The sequence below is a fragment of the Lithobates pipiens genome, unplaced genomic scaffold, assembly GCF_037356315.1.
Source record: "Lithobates pipiens isolate NorthernLeopardFrog02 unplaced genomic scaffold, aLitPip1_a1.2 Scaffold_11, whole genome shotgun sequence".
NCBI lineage: Eukaryota > Metazoa > Chordata > Amphibia > Anura > Ranidae > Lithobates > Lithobates pipiens.
Genome location: NW_027507696.1, coordinates 23599535 through 23619944, shown reverse-complemented (window position 1 = coordinate 23619944; position 20410 = coordinate 23599535). Strand labels below are relative to the sequence as shown.

General features: G+C 41.1%; 1 protein-coding gene across 4 annotated transcripts in view; it reads left to right on the top strand.

Moving 5' to 3' along the window:
• Nucleotides 1–20410, top strand: part of SYK (spleen associated tyrosine kinase) — a 181578-nt gene that overhangs the window by 92944 nt on the left and 68224 nt on the right. For all 4 annotated transcript variants that reach the window (XM_077469867.1, XM_077469884.1, XM_077469858.1 and 1 more), the window contains 3 exons: nt 13671–13809; nt 17330–17429; nt 18752–18801. In XM_077469867.1, the coding sequence (XP_077325993.1) occupies nt 13671–13809; nt 17330–17429; nt 18752–18801 (289 nt within the window). The remainder of the gene's footprint in view (nt 1–13670; nt 13810–17329; nt 17430–18751; nt 18802–20410) is intronic.

Here is a 20410-nt window from a genome sequence, read left to right as displayed (position 1 = left end):
CACTGCTCTACTCAAGAGCTCTGCTCAGGGATTGAGAGCAATATCGATTAGTGCATTGTTCAGTGGGATATGTCAAACCACAGAAGATCCTGTGTGTGTAATGCCGCATATACACGACCGGATTTTCCGGCAGACTAGGTCCGACTGGATTAGTCCGCCGGACAATCTGATCATGTGTGGGCTAGCCCAACTGCTTTTTATAAAGAAAATCAGACGGGCCTAGAAATAGAACATGTTTCAAATCTATCCGATGGACTAAAAATTGGGAAAAATTTGGGAGAATTGGGGTCTGTGTGCTGGTCCGATGGACAAAATAGGACGCAAGGGCAGCTATTAGCTAAAGGCTATTTAACTTCCTTGTTTAGTCCCGTTTACGTCATCACATTCAACACGAACGGACTTTCGAATGGACTTAAAGTGGTTGTAAACCCTTACAGCCAACTTTGACATACAGGTAAGCCTAGATTAAGGCTTACCTGTAGGTCCAAGAAATATCTCCTAAACCTACACGGTTTAGGAGATATTTGCCGAAAGACAGGCACCGCTGTCTACTGCGCATGCGCCATAGACAGCACTGAGCGCGCCGCCGGTCAATGGCGATATGCCGCGAGTGGCGGCTCCCGTGCGCATGCGCGGGAGTGACGTCATTGCGGCTTCGCCGAATGACAGCGGCGGAGCAGCGAGACCCACTGGGAAGATGGATGCGCCGGACTACAGGGGACAGCGGCGACTTCGCTGGCTCCTGTGTCAGGTAAGTGACACATAATGGACTACTATGCGATGCATAGTAGTCCATTATGCTTTACCTTTGCAGGGAATGAAAAATCCGGTCGTATGTGGCCCGAAAGTCTGTCGGGAAGACCGTCGGACCTAAAAAGTCCAGTCGTGTGTACGTGGCATAGTATGGGCTGCCAGCCCTTAGCTAATGAAAACAATAAAAAAAAAAAAAAGCATATTTATTACAGTATATGCAATCTGAGTGTTTTAACCTCTTGCCGACTGCATCCCATACATTTACTGTGAGGCGGCGGCTCTGCAGAACCACGTACAGATTTTACATTTGTGGGTTTGTCGGTATGACCCGATGCCTGCCGGGACTCGCCAATCATTCCCGACAGAGGCAGAACGGCGGTAAACAAGGGCATTCTGTTAGTAGGGAAGACAGAGATCCTATGTTTCTGCTAAGCAGGAACTCGGATCTCTGTCTTCCTGCAGTTAAAGCACCACCCACACAGTTAGAAAATGCTCCCTAGGAACAAATTTAACCCTTTGATTGCCCCTGATGTTAACCCCTTCCCTGCCAGTGTCATTAGTACAGAGATAGTGCATATCTTTTTGGACTGATCACTGTATCGGTGTCACTGGTCCCCAAAAGTTTCACATAGTGTCTGATTTGTCCGCCGCAATGTCCCAGTCCCACTATGAGTTGCTGATCGCTGCCATTACTAGTAAAAAAATAAATAAATGAAAATTACATTAAAATATCCCAATATAGCTTGAAGACGCTATAACTTTTGCGCAAACCAATCAATATACTCTTATTGGGATTTTTTTTACCAAAAACATGTAGCAGAATACACATTGGCCTAAATTGATGAAGACTTTTTTTTTTTTTTTGGATATGTTTTAAAGAAAGTAAAAATGTTGTGTTTTTTTCTAAATTGTTGGTCATTTTTTTGTTTATAATGCAAAAAATAAAAACTGCAGAGGTGATGAAATACCACCAAAAGAAAGCTCTATTTGTGGCTAAAAAAAGGACGTCAATTTTATTTGGGTGCAGTGCAGCATGACAGCGCAATTGTCAGTTAAAATAACACAGTGCCGTATTGCAAAAAATGGCCTGGTCATGAAGGGGGGTAAACCTTCCAGAGGGCAAGTGGTTAAATTAGGAGTGTTTAAAGATTAATGACATTTTTGTTAAAACAAAAAAACATTCTCCTCTGAACATTTCAAATTTAACAAACCTTGTTGCAGATTCCATCCTTTTGTTATTCTGAAGAAATAGCCGCTGGTGTCCATGTGCAAAGTGAATGTGAATGGAAGTGTTTGTATAATTATCACTTAGCTGCTGCACTTTCAGGGTTCTAATTAGGAACATTGCAGGGTCTGCATCTCTTTAGGCATTATTTCCCTTTGGGAGTATCTTACCAAAAATTACATTTTGTTGCAGAAGATGTCCTTAATCTGACTTGTACTTTAGTGCAGACTTCTGGAAAAATCAGTAAGCCAATTACACAAGCAGGAAATTAAATTTTTTGGGGTCGTTCCATACACCAGAACACCACCAGGTTGCCATATTGCATTGAATTTTTAAAGAATATTACAATGCTGTAGATTGAAAGGGAAAGGAAATGTTTAATTACAATATGACTTGTGTAGCAATTATATACGCTATATTATTTTTTTATTTACAATTCTTTTTTTTTCACAAAAGTGGGGTTGCCCTTAACAACTTGCAGACCGCCCTATAGCACATTTACTGCTAACAGGGTGGCCATGCTGCTGCACTTTCAGGGTTCTAATTAGGAACGTTGCAGGGTCTGCATCCCTTCACTTCCTGCACTTCTGGGTATCAGGCGCGAGTGCGCTCCACCGGCGTCTCGTTCCTACTGTGATTTTACACATCGGGAGTTGATCAGTGGGTCCTGCTGACCCAATGTCTGCCAGCACCCGCTGATTGTTCACTACACAGGCAGAATGACAGTACAAAGGGCATCCTGTAAAGCAGAAAAACTGATCCATACCTTGCACTAGTAAAAACACCCCCCCCCCCCCCACTACACTGAATCACCATCTAGGCACACATTTAACCTTTTGATTTCCTTTGATGTTAACCCCTTCCCAGCCAGTGTCATTAGTACAGTGACAGTGCACATTTGTAGCACTGATCACTGTATTAGTGACACAGGTCCCCAAAAAAGTGTAAGCAGTGTCAATTAGGTGTCAAGTTGTCCCCTGCAATATCACAGTCCTGCTATACATCGTTGATCGCCACCATTACTAGTAAAAGGTAACTAAATAAAATTACATAAATATATCCCATAGTTTGTAGACACTATAACTTTTGTGCAAAAAAATCAACATACGCTTATTGGGATTTTTTTTTACGGAAAGCATGTAGCAGAATACATGCTGGCCTAAATTGATGAAGAAATTACATTTAAAAAACATTTTTTATTGGATATGTTTTAGAGCAGAAAGTAAAAAATATTGTTTTTGTTTTCAAAATTGTCGTCGTTTTTATGTTTTTAGCGCAAACTATGCATACCACAGAGGTGATTAAATACCACCAAAAGAAAGCTATTATTTGTGGGGGAAAAAGTACATCAATTGTATTTGGGTACAGTGTTACACAACCACGCAATTGTCAGTTAAAATAATGCAGTGCTGTATGGCAAAAAATGGCCTGGTCAGGAGAGAGGTGGGGGTTAAACATTCCAGAGTTGAAGTGGTTAAGTGAAACAAATAAATGCATGTCACCCCTTTTTCATGATGCTACACATGTGTAACAAACAGACTATACAATACCATGGTATGTTTGTTCTCTGAACAGTCTGTGGTTTTTAAGCATGAAGGATATTTGCATGTCACTTCCTGCACTGACCAGTGTTTATTAAGACACTGTTTATCTATGAGAAAGAGTGTGAATATGTTCATAGGCCTAAAGTGGAACTGAGCATAAAAAAAAAAACAATGTTGTAAATTTCCTTCCCACTTATGCTACTCAACACAAGAATGCAGTACTGTTCCTGCACAGGAATACTTCACAGAATTCTACTAGCTTCATGTACATGAGCCCTGAGCTGCCATGTTGGCCTGCTAGAGGCTGCAGTTGACAAAGTCTGTGTGCACATCCACGACCATATTTACAAAATTCTTTTTTTTGTCATGGGAATGCAGGCCGCACATTTTCCCCCTCCCTTACCCAACTTATTCCCCAAAAACAACCTAATAACTAAATGCACACCAAAACTTTATGGCAAAACAAGGCTGCAGCACTTCATTTTGGATTTTTAACAGAATAACAACCATACTTTAAATTCAATTCATAATGAAAAGTAAAAATATCTTATTGCTTACTTCTAAAACCTCAAGCAAAAAACAAATTTTAACAGAAACAAGAGCCCCACCCCCTGATCAGAGAGTGACATACCTCAAATAAGTGCTCATAACAGGCGGGAGGGCAGATAGTTCTTATGGTGAAAGAAGCAACAGTAAGTAGCTTTTTATATTGCGAACTTCTTATGCATTTTACCTATCTATACCAATAGGTGGCACTGCAGTGTTGTAATGCGTATTCTATTGTAATGTAATAAGAGGAAGTGTATGCTTTCCTCTCTGTGCACGTTTGTTGTTCTCTTCCTGTTCTATGATGAAAAGACATGTTCTGACATTCCTCCATAAAAGCAAAGCGTATTGCCGTATACAACAAGCTTGCAGTGCATGATTTCAATACTCTGCACAATAGGTTATGTGCCCACCATATCCAGCAGGCATCCAGGTGAGTCAGTGAGTACTGTATACAAGCTATTGAAAGATGGCAAGTTGTTCAGATGTGAAGTTTGCAATTGCAAAGCTGAACAATTCCAATTACCAGCTGTGAAAGTTTAAACTAGAAATGATTGTAAGCAAGGATGACTTTTGACAAGTGCTGAATACAGACAGACCCACAAATGGAGAGACGGAGGATAGACAGGCAAAAGCGACTATAAGCTTACTAGTGGAAGGTGACCAGCTTATCCACATAAGAACAGAGAAAATGGCCAAAGGTATGTGGACTTCATTACAAAAACTACACTAGCATTCAAGTCTAAACAGCAAGCTATTTCTGCTAAGAAAATTATATAAGATGAGACTAGAAGAAGGTCAGCAAATGTGTGACCACATGAAATCTATGCTTGAGATCATAGAGCAGCTTCGTGCCATCAGAGAGGACATCAAAGATAACCATACTGTTGCCCTGCTCCTCATTGTCTATATCTAATTACAGCTTTGACAAAAGAGTGATAAATATGTGGGATTTAGTGCACACTACTGTACGGCATCTCAATTCAGTGATGGGCAGCTTTGCCTGCGTCCACTGAGAGTGTATGCTGCAGGCCCCAAAAAAAGGTTCTAGCAAAATTAAACTGTTTTGTCACAGGTTAATTTGTACAAAGTTGGGGGCTTTAGCTGTATTTTGAGTAAACTTTCCTATAGGTTTTACATGTGTTACATGGTTACATAGTAGGTGAGGTTGAAAAAAGACACAAGTCCATCAAGTCCAACCTTTGTGTGTGATTGTATGTCAGTATTACATTGTATATCCCTGTATGTTGTGGTCGTTCAGGTGCTTATTTAATAGTTTTTTGAAACTATCAATGCTCCAAGCTGAGACCACCGCCTGTGGAAGGGAATTCCACATCCTTGTCGCTCTTACAGTAAAAAACGCTCTATGTGGTTTAAGGCTAAACCTCTTTGTTCTAATTTTAATGAGTGACCACATGTCTAGTTAAACTCCTTCCACAAAAAAGTTTTATCCCTATTGTGGGGTCACCAGTAGGGATGAGCTTCATGTTCGAGTCGAACCCATGTTCGACTCGAACATCGTCTGTTTGGGTGTTTGCCGAATTGCGAACGTTATGGGCTGTTCGCGCCAAATTCGAGTGGTGCGTCACGGCCCATAATTCACTGCAACATCGCAGTTCATTGCTGGCTGCTGATTGGCCAAGAATGCACTATGACCTGCACAGCGCAGAAAAAACGGAAAGCCATGAATGGCAAAAGCCAGGGTGGCTTTGGCTAATTGGCTGCCAGTGCTGATTGAATATCGATCGGCTGCTGGTTTTCCAACACGCTTGCTTGACAGAAGCTGGTCATGGAATTGGGAAACAAGCACCTGTACACACACACCTCAAGTCAACCAGTTTCTACTGTTATGGCTGATTTTGGCCAGTATTCGGCCCATGTGTACAGGACTTTATACATCCCAGAGTTAAAGCAGTGGTAAACCGCAACAAAAAAGAAATAAAATGGGCCTCCAGGTGATTTTAGTCATAATCTGCTAGTATGCACTGCATGCTACCAACTCATGACAGACTTACCTTAAAACAAAGCCCACCAGTGGTGCGCTGTCACGGGTCATGGTCATTCCATTTTCTCTTGGTCTTGTTTTCGGGTTCGTGGGCTTTGGTCATATGAATGGCTGTGCTGCAATGTCGTCATTCCTGTGCATGCATGCAGGAGTCACAACTATAGCACAGAGCTCTGAAGGAACGGCACATGTATGACGTTCCTTCAGAGTGCATGCACTGGTGATGGCACCAGCTGCTGCTAAAGTAAATATCTCCTAAATGGTGCATGTTTAGGAGATCTTTACTGTACCTATAGGTAAGCCATATTATAGGCTTACCTTTAGGTAAAAAATAAACATAGCGGCTTTACTACCACTTTAAAGAGCCTAAGCAATTAATTGTTTAGGCTCCTTATACATTCGTAGAGGGGCAGCTCTCAGATAGACTGATGAAGGGAAAGTTTCATTCTCCAAAACGTGTTCCAGTGACTCCTTGTGATTGATCAGTACTTTTATATGAAATTAATAATATATTTATTTATCTGCCATAAGGCATTTGGTAGATTGGTGTATATTATTTTCCATAGGACCATAAGGGCTGTTGTGGGTTAGGATTTGGTCATTGATCACGTAGGGCATTTGTTACTTTACTCGAGAAACTTCAACTGCACTTAAACTTATATTTAGGCCTCATGCACACGAGACGCAGTTAAACGCGCGTTCAGATGCAGTTGGACAGTTTTTTCAACTGCCCCTGAACTCATTCAATGTTATCCTATGTGTCCATGCACACAGTCTCGTTTTTTTCCGTTTTTATGCAGTTGCGTTTAATCTCGTTTTTCCAGAAGCAAAAAAATGCGTTCAGAAGCAAAAATTTCCACGTTTCAGACGCAAAACGCGTCAAAATGCGGTAAAACGCGGCAAAACGCCGCTACCGCGTTTAGCCGCGTTTGCGTTTATATGCGTTTTTAAAGGTGACCTTTTTTTTTTACATTAAAAATCTCAAAAATGATTGCAAATGATGAAAAACCATTAGAAAAATATTTTAAACAATTGCAATTGCAAGTGGACAATCCACAACTTGTGGCAAGTGACATGGCAGGTGGCAAGTGACGTGGCAAGTGGACAATCCACAACTTGTGGCAAGTGACATGGCAGGTGGCAAGTGATGTGGCAAGTGGACAATCCACAACTTGTGGCAAGTGATGTGGCAGGTGAAGTGGCAAGTGACGTGGAAAGTGGACAATCCACAACTTGTGGCAGGTGACGTGGCAAGTGACCTGGCAGGTGACGCGGCAAGTGACCTGGCAGGTGACGTGGCAAGTGGAAAATCAACAACTTGTGGCAGGTGACTGGCATGTGACGTGGCAAGTGGACAATCCATAACTTGTGGCAGGTGACGTGGCAAGTGATGTGGCAAGTGGACAATCCACTTGTGGCAGGGGATGTGGCAAGTGACGTGGTGAGTGGACAATCCACAACTTGTGTCAGGTGACGTGGCAAGTGGACAATCCACAACTTGTGGCAGGTGATGTGGCAAGTGATGTGGCAAGTGGACAATCCACTTGTGGCAGGTGACGTGGCAGGGGACGTGGCAAGGGACGTGGCAAGTGGACAATCCACAACTTGTGGCAGGTGACGTGGCAGGTGACGTGGAAAGTGATGTGGCAAGTGGACAATCCACAACTTGTGGCAGGTGATGTGGCTGGTGACGTGGCAAGTGGACAATCCACATCTTGTGGCAGGTGACGTGGAAAGTGGTGTGGCAAGTGGACAATCCACAACTTGTGGCAGGTGATGTGGCTGGTGACGTGGCAAGTGGACAATCCACAACTTGTGGCAGGTGGCATGGCAGGTGACGTGGAAAGTGGACAATCCACATCTTGTGGCAAGTGACGTGGCAGGTGATGTGGCAAGTGACGTGGCAAGTGGACAATCCACAACTTGTGGCAGGTGACGTGGCAGGTGATGTGGCAAGTGATGTGGCAGGTGATGTGACAAGTGGACAATCCACATCTTGTGGCAAGTGACGTGGTGAGTGGACAATCCACAACTTGTGTCAGGTGACGTGGCAAGTGGACAATCCACAACTTGTGGCAGGTGATGTGGCAAGTGATGTGGCAAGTGGACAATCCACTTGTGGCAGGTGACGTGGCAGGGGACGTGGCAAGGGACGTGGCAAGTGGACAATCCACAACTTGTGGCAGGTGACGTGGCAGGTGACGTGGAAAGTGATGTGGCAAGTGGACAATCCACAACTTGTGGCAGGTGATGTGGCTGGTGACGTGGCAAGTGGACAATCCACATCTTGTGGCAGGTGACGTGGAAAGTGGTGTGGCAAGTGGACAATCCACAACTTGTGGCAGGTGATGTGGCTGGTGACGTGGCAAGTGGACAATCCACAACTTGTGGCAGGTGGCATGGCAGGTGACGTGGAAAGTGGACAATCCACATCTTGTGGCAAGTGACGTGGCAGGTGATGTGGCAAGTGACGTGGCAAGTGGACAATCCACAACTTGTGGCAGGTGACGTGGCAGGTGATGTGGCAAGTGATGTGGCAGGTGATGTGACAAGTGGACAATCCACATCTTGTGGCAAGTGACGTGGCAGCTGACGTGGCAAGTGACGTGGCAAGTGGACAATCCAAAACTTGTGGCAGGTGACGTGGCAAGTGACGTGGCAGGTGACGTGGCAAGTGACGTGGCAAGTGGACAATCCACATCTCGTGGCAAGTGACGTGGCAGGTGATGTGGCAAGTGACGTGGCAAGTGGACAATCCACAACTTGTGGCAGGTGACGTGGCAGGTGATGTGGCAAGTGATGTGGCAGGTGATGTGACAAGTGGACAATCCACATCTTGTGGCAAGTGACGTGGCAGCTGACGTGGCAAGTGACGTGGCAAGTGGACAATCCAAAACTTGTGGCAGGTGACGTGGCAAGTGACGTGGCAGGTGACGTGGCAAGTGACGTGGCAAGTGACGTGGCAAGTGGACAATCCACATCTCGTGGCAAGTGACGTGGCAGGTGATGTGGCAAGTGACGTGGCAAGTGGACAATCCACAACTTGTGGCAGGTGATGTGGCAAGTGATGTGGCAGGTGATGTGACAAGTGGACAATCCACATCTTGTGGCAAGTGACGTGGCAGCTGACGTGGCACGTGACGTGGCAAGTGGACAATCCACATCTTGTGGCAAGTGACGTGGCAGCTGACGTGGCAAGTGACGTGGCAAGTGGACAATCCAAAACTTGTGGCAGGTGACATGGCAAGTGACGTGGCAGGTGACGTGGCAAGTGACGTGGCAAGTGGACAATCCACATCTCGTGGCAAGTGACGTGGCAGGTGATGTGGCAAGTGACGTGGCAAGTGGACAATCCACAACTTGTGGCAGGTGATGTGGCAAGTGATGTGGCAGGTGATGTGACAAGTGGACAATCCACATCTTGTGGCAAGTGATGTGGCAGCTGACGTGGCAAGTGACGTGGCAAGTGGACAATCCACATCTTGTGGCAAGTGATGTGGCAGGTGATGTGGCAAGTGACGTGGCAAGTGGACAATCCACAACTTGTGGCAGGTGACGTGGCAGGTGATGTGGCAAGTGATGTGGCAGGTGATGTGACAAGTGGACAATCCACATCTTGTGGCAAGTGACGTGGCAGCTGACGTGGCAAGTGAGGTGGCAAGTGGACAATCCAAAACTTGTGGCAGGTGACGTGGCAAGTGACGTGGCAGGTGACGTGGCAAGTGACGTGGCAAGTGGACAATCCACATCTCATGGCAAGTGACGTGGCAGGTGATGTGGCAAGTGACGTGGCAAGTTGACAATCCACAACTTGTGGCAGGTGACGTGGCAGGTGATGTGGCAAGTGATGTGGCAGGTGATGTGACAAGTGGACAATCCACATCTTAAGGCAAGTGACGTGGCAGCTGACGTGGCAAGTGACGTGGCAAGTGGACAATCTAAAACTTGTGGCAGGTGACGTGGCAAGTGAAGTGGCAAGTGGACAATCCACATCTCGTGGCAAGTGACGTGGCAGGTGATGTGGCAAGTGACGTGGCAAGTGGACAATCCACAACTTGTGGCAGGTGATGTGGCAAGTGATGTGGCAGGTGATGTGACAAGTGGACAATCCACATCTTGTGGCAAGTGACGTGGCAGCTGACGTGGCAAGTGACGTGGCAAGTGGACAATCCAAAACGTGTGGCAGGTGACGTGGCAAGTGACGTGGCAGGTGACGTGGCAAGTGGACAATCCACAGCTTGTGGCAAGTGACATGGCAGGTGGCAAGTGATGTGGCAAGTGGACAATCCACAACTTGTGACAGGTGACGGGGCAGGTGATGTGGCAAGTGGACAATCCCCAACTTGTGGCAAGTGACGTGGCAAGTGACGTGGCAAGTGGACAATCCACAACTTGTGGCAGGTGACGTGGCAGTTGGACAATCCACAACTTGTGGCAGATGACATGGCAAGTGACGCGGCAGGTGATGTGGCAAGTCACGTGGCAAGTGGACAATCCACAACTTGTGGCAGGTGCCGTGGCAAGTGACACGCTAAATACAAGTACACTGCAGCTCTCACAGCTGCTGCTACTCACTCTGGTCTCACAAAATTGCTGAAATAGTTAATTTTTGAGCTGGGGAGGGTCTATGATGTTAGCTTAACTAAACGCTTCTAGACGCAAACGCGGTAAATCGCGGTAAAACGCCGCTAAATCGCGGTAAAAATCGCGGCAAAACGCGTGTTTCTAAACGCCGGTTTCAACATGTGTCCAGCAGCGTTTGCATCTGTGTCTCGTGTGCATGAAGCCTTACTGTGAAGGAGGTCAGGTGTAAATGAACTTGATATTCCTAACCAAGCTTCAATTATATTTCTCACTTTATATTTCTTAGCCAACTGCAAAATTAGTTGCACCTATTATCCAAGGTGTTCGAGGTTATTTGAATCCTGCCTACACATTCAACTGTCATCTGAGGTTTATGGACACCTTATACATCTTTCACATTCTCCTTTCACCAGAGTTTGTAATATACTACTGTTGCAGAATTTAGTATATATTGCTGTTTTCTCACAAAAAGATTTAGTGGAGATGGATACCGGAATTAAACTAATGCTTTGAATTTTTTACCTTTTTTTAAATGAATCACATTATAGCAGATAAATAAAGCACTCTGTGTTGTGTTTGTATGTTGTGTAATTATATATTCTATTTTGTGATCAATGCTTAACTGACAAATCTTTGCAATAAGACATTATTCTGATAAATTTTCTATCAAAATATGTTATTTAATTTTGTACATATTTTTCAATTTCTAGTATGACCAGCCTCCTCTGCTTACAACATATTAGCCTAGTGGGGAATGTTTGGGCTCCACTGCTGATATATGCTTTAATATACTGTATAGTAGTTAATTTCTCCATTCTTAGTCTGGTAATACGCAAGCGATTTTTTATATAATTTGACCTAGATTTAACAAGCATGCATTATGCCAAGTGTGTATCTAAGTGAGGAGCAAACTCTTAACCCTTAAGTGGCCAATGCAAGGTCCCACAGATGTAACAGGCACAGTTCTCAGATAAGAAGAATTTTATAGTCAGCTTAATCTGCTCCCCACACAGTTTACTACAATGGCATCTAAAAGGATGTTAAACAACCCAACTTCTGAAGTGTGATTTTGCCCCGAGAAATCAAAAATTCCTCATAGTCTGAGCAAGGTACACGTTTTTATCACTGCAGCAGGTATGTCCTATACTATCTCTGAACATACAGAGTGTTGTCTCTATAGTAAATAGGATTGAATGAGAAGTATAGAATGGTCCAGAACTGTTGCTCTGCCTAGGATCTTGTCAGGTTTGAATTTATCTCTGCAAGAAATCTGAATTACCGAGCATTTCAATTGAGAGGAAAGAAGGGTAGTGTGGGTATCAAGAGGCTGCCACTGGCTTATGACCGAACAACAGCAGAAATCAGGTTAGTATTTCTAACCTATTCAATTGGCTGATCTCCATAGTAGAAAGTTGTCTAATTTAAAAAAAAGAAATGTTGCCATGTAGCTATCTATGAATGGATTTATTCAGTTGTGCCACTTTGAAACAAAAAAAAAAAAAAAAATTCAAAAAGTCATGCTATAAATGCAAAAAGTTTTACTATAATCAATTTTAGTTGTAACTTATAAAGAGATGGAAACGAATGTGAACTTTACATTCCGGCATCATCAAAAACATCACTGTTCTCTTTAATTAGCATAGAGACTATAAGATCCTAAAACTCAGCTGTAAAAATCAGCTATAGGGTTACATACTGATCATTTATCTCCGATTTTAATGAAAGATGTGGTTGTTTGGATTCCATGTACATATTTGGTTCTTTTGCCCGAAGATATACAAACGGAAGAAATATATTTGTTTTATCAGTATGCTTGCTGGTATAAATAACCCCTTATCCCTAACTGTGTGAGTAAAATTTCTTGTAAATTGGATTTTAATTCTCTTCATATATGTGTATTATATGTTGCAAACCTAAACCAGGAGCAGAAAACCTGAACCAGAGTAGAAAACAGCAATCAAAGATCCCCAGGGTGTATCTCACTTTTAGGAGATAACCTAGCAAGGCCCCATTAAAGAGTAAGGAAGGTTCCAAGAAAACTAAGAAAATGTAATTATATAAATATTATTGTAAAAATAAAAGTGCACCCTTCCTTTTTAGCTTTAGTAAGAAACATGACATTCACTTTGATTCACATTTTTTCATGTCTGGAGAGTAATTCCTCAACCTAACTTCAGTGGAAGTGTTATGTATAGAGTGCAGGGGTCAGGAGCGTGTAATTTACAGAATGCAGGTGTCAGGAGTATGTAATGTATTGAGTGCAGCTGTGAGGATTGTTTTATGTACCCAGTGTAGGAGTCAGGGGTGTGTAACATACAGAGTGTCTGAGTCTGAAGCTTGTATGTACAGAATGCAGGGATCAGGAGTGAGTTATGTACAAAGTGTAGGAATCAGAAATATAAGTACTAAACAACACAGAGCAAAAATCCAAAACAAGATGACTGAATTGACACGGTTGTTAACAGTCATTCTAAGTCCTTATTTAAAGTAGAATGCAAGAATAAACCTAACTAAACTTAAAAATGCTCCCTCCCCCTTCTAACGCCTATGTGTTGGCTGCAGGGGAGAGAGGGGACTGCTGACAAAAGATGGACCATAATAAGCCTATGGGTTACATCACAGCTCTCAGGCGTTGCCAATCATTGTCGAGCAATCTCTCATCTCCCTTTTAGCTAGCGCTGGATGACACAGGGAAGATCGTGTGACCAGAGACATTTGAATCTGCCCTGTGATGTGGAGTTGAACCTTCCTGAAGCTGTTGAATTGTCGGGGAGAATAATGCCTATCCTTTCAGGTCTTTTAGCACTCCACAAGTGCCATTATATCTTAAAGGACAAACTGCAATTCTAGATTTACCTACACAGGTCTCAGCATGTAAAATACAAAGGGAGATAAGAAAAGGGACATTAGATATGGTGTTTATGCAACCATTACTGAAGCGTGCATTACTAAGTGGTGTAACTGTATAGAACATGTAGTCCACTAAGCATTAATTTTGTTTTTACTATTTTAGAATACGAGAACGAGACAATAATGGATCATATGCTCTGTGTTTGCTGAATGATAGAAAGATTTCACATTATCGCATTGACCGGGACAAGACTGGAAAATTGTCGATACCAGAAGGAAAGAAATTTGATACTTTATGGCAGGTAAATCTCTTTACTTATATTATAGTCTATTTCATTTTTTATTATCCTTAAAAATGGGAAAATATATTGGGCAATACAGATATCAAGAAATTATTGAGCTATAAAGTAAATATGAAAGTTGTAATCAATTAGTTACTACAAGAGGTTTAAGAATATCCTAGTACCGAAACTCTGTAAGTATATGAACGGGATTGGGACAGAATACGCCATGAGTAAAGAGGCGCTGTCTGCCTCAATAACGATCATACGGAAAGAAGGAAAAGACGAGACCAAGTGCGCAAGTTACAGACCAATATCACTCCTAAATGAAGATACTAAACTATTTGCTAAGGTGTTAGCAAATAGAATGAAAAAAGTAATGAATATACTAGTACATCCAGATCAGACTGGGTTTATCCCCGGGAGAGAGGGAAAGGACAATGGGGTAAGAACTTTATTGATTCTATCTCAAAGGAAGAAGACGGAACCCCCGGCGCTACTATTATCAACAGATGCCCAAAAGGCCTTTGATAGAGTCGATTGGGGATTTATGTTCCAGACAATGGATAAAATGGGCATAGGCCCTAGGATGGCCAAATGGATTAAAATGATGTATGATCACCCGACAGCGACTGTAAACATCAACGGGTTGCCCTCCTCTTCCTTTGAGATGGAAAATGGGACCAGACAGGGATGCCCACTGTCTCCTCTTCTTTTTGTGCTCTCGTTGGAACCCCTACTCGCGACAATCAGAAACAACCCGGAAATAAGCGGAATTAAGGCAGAGCAAGAGGAACATAAACTTGCAGCATATGCAGACGACGTGTTGTTTTATATAAGTAACCCAGTAGATTCTCTGCCCAAGATAACAAAGGCCCTGGATGAGTACGGGAAATTATCAAACTTCAAAATCAACCAAATAAAATCTGAAATCCTCAATATAAATGTAGGTGCGACGGAAGTACAACTAATCCAAGAACAAAGTAAATTTAAATGGACAAAAGATCTGAAATACCTGGGAGTAAAATTGGCAAACACTCTGGATAAGATATACCGCCTAAATTATATCCCTTTATTGAATGAAATAAAAACTGAACTCAGAAGAGCAAGTAATAGACCGATCTCGTGGATAGGTCGAATAAACGTGTATAAAATGTTTATTCTTCCAAAAATCGTATATAAATTCCAGATGTTGCCAGTTGAAATCCCACCCAGCTATTTCAAAAAATTAAAAGCAATAATGAGCAAATTTATATGGAATAATAAAAAACCTAGGATCTCCCATGGAGTATTAAAACAAGAAAAAGGGAGGGGAGGATTAGCGGTCCCTGACTTACAGTATTACTATCAGGCGGTAGTCTTATCAAGAATTGTGGAATGGGTAAAAGGGAAAAAAAAAGAGGAAAAAAGATGGGTTAATTTAGAATACACATACAGTAAAGCACAATTAAATAAGATAATATGGAATCCCCCAAAATACAGGGCACTAGATATAGACACAAATAAGTTAACACAGATTGCACTGAAGATATGGGATAAGGAGTATAAAAGATTAAATGGACACTATAATTCGCCACTGATAACTTTAAAAGACAACGAATATTTCCCACCGGGTAGAGGGGTGATAGGAGGGAACTGGATAAGACTAGAGGGGACACAAATAAAAGATATATTAAAAAAAGGGAAACTTCTTTCACATGAAGAGTTAGTGCACATGGGATTTATGAGAAGGGATAGGTGGCGATATCTCCAGCTGACCCGTTTCATAGAAAAACTACCCCAGCCGATTAGATCTGAAAAGGATTTGACAGGGGTGGAACAACTTTGCACGGCTGGCAATGCAAAGGGTATAATATCAAAGCTATATGGGCTATTGATGCGGACCAGCTGGAAAGATACGCCGCCATATATAAACAAATGGGAAAGGGAATTGGGATCACAAAAAGGTAAAGAAACAATAAATAAAATATTGAAAATGACACACTGCTCGGCAAGGGATAATAAAACAGCTGAGATGAACTACAAACTTATCTCCCGATGGTATAACACCCCGGATAAGGTATCTAAATTCCAGCTAGGCGGGACCGCCGAGTGCTGGCGGGGCTGTGGAAAAATAGGTACCATGACACACATTTGGTGGGAGTGTGCCAAAATTAAACTTTATTGGGAAAAGATCCTTCAAATGATTAAGGAAATAACTCAAACAGCATTGAAACCAGACCCCTGGGTAGTTCTCTTTCATGGCACGGAGGCTGGGGTTAAACAATACCAGGACACAATCATACTGCATCTATTAAACGCTGCGAAAAAACTGATTCCTAAAAAATGGCGAGAGGTAGAGTGCCCAACAACATGGGAGTGGGTAGATGCGGTAGAAGAAATATATAATATGGAAAGCCTGTGTCTGAGAGAAGAAGAGGATAGGGTAATATTTCTAAAAAAATGGAGAGGTTGGAAACAATTTAAGCGAGATTGGAGTTTCTCCGCACAATTAAGACCATAAAGACCAGGAAATCAGGAGCAGGGACACTACTGACAAGGGGAAAGGGGAGGGGGGGGGGGGGTAGTATAACTTTAACATAATTTTAGTGAAACATTGGGAGTAAGATATAAGAACAGTTTTAAGAAATATGAAATAAAAGTTGGATAAATGTTTTACATTTAATTATACAAGTAAGTAACAAGAAAATAGCCACAATGATGTGAAGATTCAATTCTAAGAGACAACAATGAACGTTAAGTTGATTTATAGTCTCAGGTAAAGATTCGCTGATGTGGCAAAAAAAAAAAAAAAAAGAAAGTTGTAATCAAATCACTTACAGAGAAGAAACACCCAGAGGTTTTGGGGGGAACTTGGATCCTGAATTTGTATGGCTGATTGGGAAGAGTCAGGTCATAAGGTAAATTATGAAGAAAGGAAGGAAGATGAACTTGCAACTTTCAAGTAGTTTATTTAAAACAATTATTAGTGGTAGAGTTAAATATGTAAGAGTAGAAAAGATTGCTCCAAAATATACAATAAAACAGTGAGGATGATTACATTCTGTAGCTAGTCATAAGGGGAGGGAGGAATACATTGGTGGTTATAAAACAGCCTTTCTCAACCAGGGTTCTCTGGAACACTAGGATCCCTCCAAAAGTTGATAGAGGTTGTATTAGCTATGAACTATGGTGGATATTGAACTCACACCTAAACTGAACCTCGATGTAAGAGGGCAATTTTCCACTGACTCTCAGTCTAAGATGTCACTTTTACACTGACCAGCAATGTTGGGAGTCGCTTTTCAATAGACCACAGTGTAAGAGGGCACTTCTCCACAGGCCACTGGTTTAGGAGGACACTACAATTTCATAGTCTGGGGGGATGATTTACTATAGGTCAATAGACTGTCCACTTTGCAAGTGCAGTTGCACTATTTTCCTTCGTAAAGTAATGTGGTAAAGCTTCACTTTGAAAAGAATACCCAATCAGGTGCAAGGAAAAAAACAAACAAAAAAAACATTTACTACACTTTTTATAGAACTATTTTTTTTCCCCCAGTTGGTCGAGCATTATTCCTACAAACCCGATGGACTTATCAGAGCACTAACAAACCCATGTCCACATTCTGCTGCCTTCAACAGTATGAGTGGTGGTCCAGGTAAGTAAAAGCAAGTTTGACTATTTATGACATCTTCTTTTTTTTATAGAACTTCTAGGTGTAGGTTATAGACAACAGCCAGTGAAACACAATTATTCATTCTGTGTTCTGTTCCGTTCCTAATGTCAGAACAGATGTAGTTATACCCAAAAGCCTGGCTGTAGATAACTAATTATTTTTGGTGTCTACCTTACAGGTACAGGAAATGTATTCCTCTTTGTAATTGAGGAAATGGATTAGTGCCATGGAAATCGGAAAAAAATATATTTTCGCTGGTCCTTGGGGAAAGGCTGACAGTGAGTGCTTGTGGCCATTCCCCTAGGTATCAAGATTAATGCACACAGAGCAACTTGAGCCCTTGGTACCAACATCCAGCAGGGATGTTGGTACCAATTCTGTTGAAATGTTGTAAGGATCTGCATTTTTTCCTTTATTAGTCACTACACCTCAAAAGAGACATAATAAAATAAGTAATAAGTAATACAGGCTAATGACAAGTAATACTCAGATAAAGAAAGCAGTTAACATCCCTGGTCAAGTACTGTATAGTATAAACTGTCCATGTAAATGAGAATAATGTCCCACTGGTTGTCACCTATAATCCATGCCTAAAAGTTCTAAAAAAGATCACAAAAGCACTCCAGCATCGGTATGAAAGACATATTAACACAGTTGCCTATCTTGGCTTATTGGCAAGCACCCAATTTAAAACAGCGAGTTCTATGGCAGATATCTGAATAGCCTGGTTTAAAATACAGCAGAAGCAAGGATATAAAATCCAAAGATTGCATTAAAAAAATACTTTTAAGATGCCTATACAATAAGAACCTGTATATATCACCCAACCCAGTGAATAACAGTTATTTGTTTTTTGTATTATAATTATGTACCAGAAATGTAATTTATTGCCCACATACTGTATGTCCTCCAAAGCAAAGAAATTAGCCTTATAATAATTGCAATGCTTTGCGGACTGCTTCACACATAAGGCATTGGCTCTAAGTATTCAGTAAAATGGGTGTAAAAAGAGGCATTTGAAAAATGATGTTTCATACTCATATATAGCACATTAAACAACATTGTACACAAATGTGTTAGTTGTAGCAAACAATTTCCATTCTCTAACTTGTACTATATTAGCAGCTGTCTGTGAGTTACAACCCACATTTTGCTATATTTAATAAATCTCTAACTATCTTGTAAACTTGCAACTATTGATGAATTGCAGCTCCAATTCGGTAAACAATTACATTTTTTTTTGCACTGTGTAAAATACTGAGGCACAGGCGGATTAACTACTTTATACATCTGTTTTATCCAAGGTGTGTTTCCCTATCCTGAACGTCAAGGACTTCCTAGACTTCCTACAGGGGTAAGGTGCCTTAGAAATCCTCTTAAATGTATGTATATAGAACAAGAAAAAAAAAAAAAAAACACTACCGGTAGATAACTAATTATAAAGTGCTTGGCTCTGAATGCCTATATGACAGTTTTTATCTAAAGATATAAAAGAAGTCACATTGCAGGCTTTTTTCTGTCTTCCATAAGCTTCGGAATAAGTAGGTCAACTTTACACACTTGGAAATCAGTCACTAAAATTACATCATTCTATTTAAATTCACATTTATTGTTTCTTAAATAAGGAATTTATTATCCACCATTAATAATGTGTGAATCACTATAAATTTATAAAGGTAAAATAAAATAAAGATCTCTTCTTCCGATGCTAAAATGGATTTTTCACTTAAACTGGCAGTTCACGTCACTGTGCTTATGCATGAATAGTTGGTGGGAAATGGTGTATTCGTGCAAGCAAGCACATGATATGGAGGTTATTTAATAACATAACGAAAAGAACACTGTGTAACAGTCTATGACAACCAAAACAAAATTCTGCTTTCTGTCCAAACTGCTGATTGGTTGTCATAGATTATTGCAAAACTTTGCTATTTAAACTGGTTTATTAAATCAAATTAAATTCTGATACTTATCGAAAATTCCAAATTCAGTAATGATGGTCAGCATGCTTTTAAAAAGCAACATCATTTCAAATCTAGTGTATGGGACTACCATCTATCTGATACATACCCTTTACCACTGATTGAGTTGGTCAGACTACAAATATTTAGCAGAACAAAATGCGACCTGCTATTCACTGATATATACAGAAAATTCAGAAAATTAGCAGACATTTATTGGAGAGCAGTATTTCAAACACACTTTTGTCATTTTTTGGCTTATTTCATAAAGGATCTAAGATTATTTATACTATAAATCCAATCATGTGAAAAGAAAATTTCTGATCATTTTAATGTGCAGATGAAAAAAGTAAACAGGAATTTGCTTTTTACGTGACTGATTGAATAATAAAGTGAATATTCACACAATTTATTGTATGAAGATTCTCAGCCTCATTGCCTAGTAATTGCAAGTTAGAAATCTACTAGCTGTATTTTTTTCTATCATATGCCTATATAACAACTACCATAGGGTAGTAGCCTCAACAGAAAAAAAAAAATATATATCAGGTATCATAATGCATGCATAGTTGCATAGTTGCAGACACTAGCTCATACTATGTGTGTAACTTTGTTATTATATAATTAAGCACTTATTGGTTCAAAATCACAAAGCTTTTTATCTATTAAAAAAGAATGCTGATGTTAATGCTTTTAGAAGCCAATCAGTTATTAACTTTAATTTTCTTTTCTGAGCATTCAGATCATTTAAGTTAAGGCACACCAAAGCACATATTTATCATGCACCACTTCATGCATTTTAATATGTATCTGCCACCAGCCACCAATGCTCATTGTTTCCATACCTGATTAAATATCATAATGTGCGAAACTGAAGATGAGCAAGTCAGGCATGGTTAGTTTAATGACTTGAGTCACTAAACCATCTGGTCGCTATGAAGGTTAATATGAGGCCAAATATTCCAGAGCGCACACAAGCTCTAAATATTTATAAATGTATAA